Raw genomic sequence first — 6,288 nt, 5'->3', positions numbered from 1 at the left:
TTTTATTAGAGAAGTGATACACAAAGTGGTCTATAAATGTGGTCTCTCTATCATTTTCTTTTGAATTGCTTGGAAGACCAACCCCTTTTTTTTAGTATGGGGGAATTTTGAGGTTTTTTTGAGACCTTGAACTACTTTAAGTAGAAAATCATAAAACAAAACAAAAAAAGAAATGAATCAATTACAATAAAAATTTCAATTCATAGAAAAGATATAATAACTATTTAGTAAATAGCTAAAATAATAGATAAAATAAAATGAAATGAAAATGTTGCTCCAACAATGTTCTCTATTTTGACTAACTTGATATTTTTTTGTTAACTTTTAAAAAGTGTGATCTAATTTTGCTTCAACAACCAACATGGTCTATCCTAGTAGAAAAGAGCATTCACTTGCAGACTAGTAGTTTCATCTTCGCACTACCATGACATCGTTGTAGTGTGTGTGTGTGTGTGAGAACGTCCCCGGTACTATTTACTATCGCTTGTACTAAAAATATATAAAAAATTGCTTCAACAATTACTTCTTAAGATTCTTTTTTCTATGGCTAGTTGTTCATTCCCTCCCCCATGCCCCCACCCCAAAGTTGTTTCGGATCTCGCTTTACGTTCAAAAGCCATTTTCACCTAATTTGCCTCCTAAGTCGACTTTTTATCTCGGTTTGCCCCATATCGTCAAGTTCATCAAATTTTTGTGTAGATTGCTAATGCGGCACGAGGGGGACCTATTATTTTTGTTATAGTCAAGTCCATTAATTACTCATCATCGATTTCCATCCTTCGTGAAATCTACCAATGTATTTGAAGATATACTAGCTCTGTATTCAATAGGATCCTCAATTGTTGCTCTTGGGTTTAAAAACTTGTTCCTAGGTACCCCTTGATTTTATGGTGATGACGACGATGACAATATATGGTTCAAAAGGAAATTCGTTGTGAAGAAATTTGTGCAATCCTGCACTAACACTACCTCCGCTTGTGTCATATGGAAGTGCATACTTGAAAATTGTATCACGATTTGGATATACCAAAATATACTCTTCCTTAAATTCCTCATGGAAGTAGAAGATTGTAGAACTGAACTGTGTGTTTTGGGCACAACCTTGACCATAAAAGTCTTGGAGATGATAGTGAGCATCTCAAAACAACACTAAAGATTATAAGTATGTACATTGTTGCACACCAAGTTACTACCTCATTGATAAAGCATCTTTTAAATCATAGTTGAACCCTCCCATCTACTAAGTACATATGTGCGTTCCAAACCAAATTTACAAGCTAATTATTGATTATGTGATATGTTCCTTTGAAGATTACAATAGATGCTTACATCACCTCATGTTACCATTTCTGGTAATTGGCATTGTGGATCCAGATTTGGCCATCATAAATAGTGCTATGAAATATTCAACACCTTTAAGACTTTGTTGAAATTCTTGCTAGTTATGAAATGTGATCCCTCAAATCTCTTACGAGTTAGAAATATGGTCATGACTTATGATGACCACATTACAGTGGACTCGACCACGTAATTCACTAATTCGACCACCAACCAAGGGGACTCAACCACATTTCCTAGGAGCGTTTATAAATAAGCACGTGGACATTTTTTATTAGATGACGTGGGAGCATATATGACATGATGCCATATTACAATGTGTATAATGTGACCGTCTAACCCAAAACCTATTGACAGTATAGGAGGAGAAGCCTGAGATATTTGAAGTTGGTAACTAAAGCTCTCATCCTTCAATATCTGACACTCTTTACCCACCAGTACGTGTGTAATAGATTTTTTTTTTTTTTTTTTTTGGTCTGATACGTGTGTAATAGATTAAGAAGGAAGAATGATTCAAACTTCGTACATATCTTCCCGCAAAGTAAAACAAAAATGTGTTTTTAGTGTTTAAAAAACTTGTGGCCTTCAAATCACTTGTAAGAAAGAAAGAAAGAAGGAAAAAGAAAAGAACATGTATCAAAATCAACCAGGTATGGATAAATTGGATAGAAACGGCACGTAATAGAAGATCACTACCATACCATCTCATTGAGATGAAGCTTTCTTTGTCTCCTTACCAAGCCAGTATCAACCAAACACAGATTCAAAGGTGTGGATGGCCTCTTCCCCCGGTACATCCACTCACACCAAACCCACCTCTTTCTGGCTTTTTGCTTACAAAAAGAAACATCTCTCCCACATGCCTGTCCTTCACATGCAAACAAATCCCATCTAACAACATGGTGGCCCGTATCAAAAAGAAAAAGAACATGGTGGGCCCAAGCACACAACACAACTAGTCCATTTGGGCCCCACTCTTCAGTTGTCCCATCCTACTTTTTGTGTACATTCGACCACCACGTGTCCACTTCTGATTTTTGTCTTCTCATCCTCACACTACAGCTGTCCTGTCCACGTCACACACCACAATCATTTCATGGATGTATGTGCATGATGCATGTATGTATGTTCGTGATGACCATATATTAATTAATTAATAATCAATATGGAAATTTGAGAAATTAAAAATAAGGGAAAACTATTTGGTTGTTTCCCTCTAGGTGCAACTTTAAAAGGCCGACTCCCTGCCTCTCTCATAAGCACTCGCGAGAAAGTTTCACAGAGAGAGAGAGAGAGAGAGAAACCAAGAAAGTTTCAGAGAGATGGAGGGCCTCACTTGCGGAACAGAATCTTGGGTTTCTTCAATCCGAAATAACCCAGATGAGCAAACCCATCAATCACTACAAACCTCTTCTTCTTCTGAGATCATGCTAGGAATCGGAGAAGAAGAATGGCCGAAGCTGAAAAGCTTGAAGAGCAAGAAGAAGAAAAAGAACCAAGTTTTGCTTGAAGGGTATGTAGAGTCAGCCGATGAGGATGATTTGTCGAGAACCAAGAGCTTGACGGATGAGGATCTTGACGAGCTCAAAGGGTGTTTGGATCTGGGATTTGGGTTCAGCTACGAAGAGATTCCGGAGCTCTGTAACACCTTGCCTGCTCTTGAGCTTTGTTATTCTATGAGCCAGAAATTCATGGACGAAAACCAGAAGTTGCCGGAGAATTCTCCGACCACAGTTGATTCGTGCCCTTCGGTTTCAAGTCCAATTGCCAATTGGAAGATCTCTAGTCCTGGTGAGTTATCTGGGTTTTTGTCAATTTTTTAATTTGTTTCCATGAAAGTTTTAGAATTTTCATTTTTGTTGGTGGACATTATGGCTTGAACATTGTAATTCATCTGATCAAAGTGTTTTTCTTTTTAAATGATAAGGAGGGGTTTAATTTTTACAACCAAAATGTGATATTTTTAGCTAGCTAGTGTTTGTAGATGAAATGATCATCCAGTTCATTTTGATTTTATTTGTACTGCAGATGAAATGTAAATTTTGGTTGTCTGACTATGGAATTAAATTTGAAATGATGAACTGGGTCCTCAAGTTTTCCAAGTGTTAGCCTTGGGGTACTTGGTAGTTGTTTCAGAAAAATTCCTGTACCGTTTTTGTGACTAGCAACTCTATAACTTTTGTGTTTTTTCCTTACTTTGAGATGTGTATGCAAACCAAGTGAAGATTTGGTTCCCGATTGATCTCTTTACTTTTGTTTTAATGTCACTTCAATACATATAAATCTTCAAACATCTGACCTCTTGGCAACTTTTTGTTTGTCCAGGTGACCATCCTGAGGATGTGAAAGCAAGGCTCAAATACTGGGCACAGGCTGTGGCATGCACCGTTAGGTTATGCAGCTGAGAAAAATTAGGACTTTTGGATTACTGCTTTAGATGAAAATTAAAAAATGGATGGGCAGTTTTCTTGATTTCAAACATCATCAAACCTGAACAGGTTGGACCTTCATCGGGAGCTTGCGCTTCACTGGTTTATTCTGTAATGGCTTCTGTCAGGAATAATTGTTCCTGCAATTCCAGAACCTGTTGATGATGGATTTACTCTGAGGATGATGAAGAAGAATATTTCAGGTTTGAGATGAACCAAATACCTGAGACTTGACTTAACTGTTCGAAGGCTAAACCATTGTATTGTATCCAGAAGAATGAAAACAATTCTTGAAATCAATAAATATTTTATTTCTAGTCAATGTTTCAGTATCTATGAATTCCAACCTTAGCTGTTGGTTTTTATGCAGCGGTGAGAGCCTCCATTAGAGCTTCACCAAGTACTTCCTGACCTCTTAATTTGCTGAGGTAACTAACCTAACTGAGTGAACATTGTGTGTTTTTCTGGTGCTTCTAATTATGACCCTCTAATGAAAGTTATGGTTCTGTGATGCAAACAATGTTAACTGTGCTGACTAACTGTGTTTATCTGTCCTATGGATAGATTTTGTACCCATTCGGCTGGAATTGCAGATGCAATTGAAAAGACATAATGATTTAAACCCTAATAGATCTTGTACCTTAGCTGTTGGTTTTTATGCAGCGGTAAGAGCCTCCATTAGAGCTTCACCAAGTACTTCCTGACCTCTTAATTTGCTGAGGTAACTAACCTAACTGAGTGAACATTGTGTGTTTTTCTGGTGCTCCTAATTATGACCCTCTAATGAAAGTTATGGTTCTGGGATGCGAACAATGTTAATTGTGCTGACTAACTGTGTTTATATGTCCTATGGATAGATTTTGTACCCATTCGGCTGGAATTGCAGATGCAATTGAAAAGAGGGAGTGGATTGGATAACTATTTGTTCTGATTTGGATAACTATAGTTACTGATACATTCTTGCTGCTCTTTTTTTCTGCTAGCATGGTGACAATCTCCTTTAGTTATAAATTCTGCAACAGAGCTGTCGAATGATGACTTTAATTTCGGAGACGTTTATTGTCTGTCATGTTAATTATTGAATTGTAACCAGGAGTGTGGGTGGGAAGCTCTAAGAAGCACTATCTTAGAAAGACTTTCAGAATGTTTCTTTGCTCGTCATTGAAGGCGCTGTCAGAAGGTTAGATGAAGGATTAAGTTCCTTCTGGGATAAGATGAAGGATTTGCCTTGGTGTATGGCTCATAGGTTGGAGAGAGAATTGCTGCCAGCCATATGGCAGCTGTGGGCCTATGCAATGAATTTGAAGCATTTTTGACTTGTCTAGCTGGTCTCTGAAGAATTTTCAATGTGATTTCTCACTAGGTTAGAAGCATTTACAAGCAAAAGGATTCAGGTTTGGCCAATGACCTGTTTGATGGAGTTGGAATTTAGGGGTCTCAACTTGTGTTTTTGGATGAGTTTGATTTCTTTTTCACAAATCAATGGGATATATCATTCTCATTAGCCATAGTCTAAACTAAAGAGAATGAGGATTTCTCACACACACACACGCACACAATGATCTCATGGGGGTTGAACTTGAAACCACTAGTTTACAAATCAAGGTCCTTTTTCCACCGAGCTGGACTCCTTTGGCATCATTCTCATTCTAGTGTTGGGAAATTCTGGAAATGAAAAAATTGCAGTTTAAATATGGAGCTCATTCGTAGAGAATGCTAAACTCATTCCTGAAGGGTGGTTATTTTCACATGCTATGGATAGGGCTTTAGAATCACCAATAGCCTCAAAGCTTTGAAGGCGTCGCGTCTTCTATTAAAATAATTAGGGTAAGTACAAGTCTTGAAATTTTGAAAAATCAACGTCTAATTTTTTGAAAGTGTCTTAGCAACTACGCTAACTCATTCTTTAACTAATTTTTGTTGTACCAGCCTCTCAAATGATTGGCTGGTGATCTACGATTCTTGGTCAAAGTCTCTGTTGTCACCAAGTAAACCCGAATTAAATATTGGTCTCTCTTTTCTAACGTATACAAGCATTCAGTTTTTGGTCAATGAACCATTAAACATTACGCTGTGCGTTATATATGTTTTCTTAATTCACGTGTGTACGTGTTGATCACAATTTCTTTTGTCTCACGTAACTCAAATGTTTAGACTTGTATTTTCACCCAAAAAAATTTTGTTTAGACTTCTGTTTGTCGCTTCCACATAGAAATGAAACAAGATTTCTAATTTTTTATTATAAACATTTGGGGCAAATATTGGAATAGTTGCGTGTTGTGAAATTATTGTAAGTGCACAATTCGCATAAGTAATATAGAGATAAGTGAAATGTCGTTTCTACGAAGATTGTAATCTCCTTTTAAGTACCAATTAGGATTTTTTTTTTTTTTTTGGGAGAAAAATGGTATTTCATTAAACCGAAAGGAACATTACATGGTAAAAACTAGCATGTTAACGACCGCCTCGTTAAAATCTTCCCAGAGAAACAAAATCCCGAGGATTTATTAAACTAAATTAA

General features: G+C 36.9%; 1 protein-coding gene across 7 annotated transcripts; it reads left to right on the top strand.

Moving 5' to 3' along the window:
* Nucleotides 1–2,585: 2,585 nt before the first annotated feature.
* LOC103322479 (uncharacterized) lies at nucleotides 2,586–5,271 on the top strand. 7 transcript variants are annotated; one of them, XR_016124531.1, is made up of 5 exons: nucleotides 2,586–3,129; nucleotides 3,664–3,970; nucleotides 4,138–4,195; nucleotides 4,332–4,488; nucleotides 4,861–5,271. XR_016124531.1 is itself a non-coding variant. In XM_008224400.3 (2 exons), the coding sequence occupies exons 1-2, from the start codon at nucleotides 2,661–2,663 to the stop codon at nucleotides 3,741–3,743; spliced, it is 549 nt and encodes a 182-aa protein (XP_008222622.2). In that variant the 5' UTR covers nucleotides 2,586–2,660; the 3' UTR covers nucleotides 3,744–4,089. The 7 variants fall into 7 exon arrangements, 1 of the variants encoding a protein (XP_008222622.2); XR_513467.3 differs by lacking the exon at nucleotides 4,332–4,488; XR_513464.3 differs by having other exon boundaries at nucleotides 4,332–5,271.
* Nucleotides 5,272–6,288: the final 1,017 nt, after the last annotated feature.

The sequence above is a fragment of the Prunus mume genome, linkage group LG2 (assembly GCF_029339155.1).
Source record: "Prunus mume cultivar Tortuosa linkage group LG2, ASM2933915v1, whole genome shotgun sequence".
In the NCBI taxonomy this organism is placed as follows: Eukaryota; Viridiplantae; Streptophyta; class Magnoliopsida; order Rosales; family Rosaceae; genus Prunus; species Prunus mume.
This window is presented reverse-complemented; position numbering and strand designations above follow the sequence as displayed.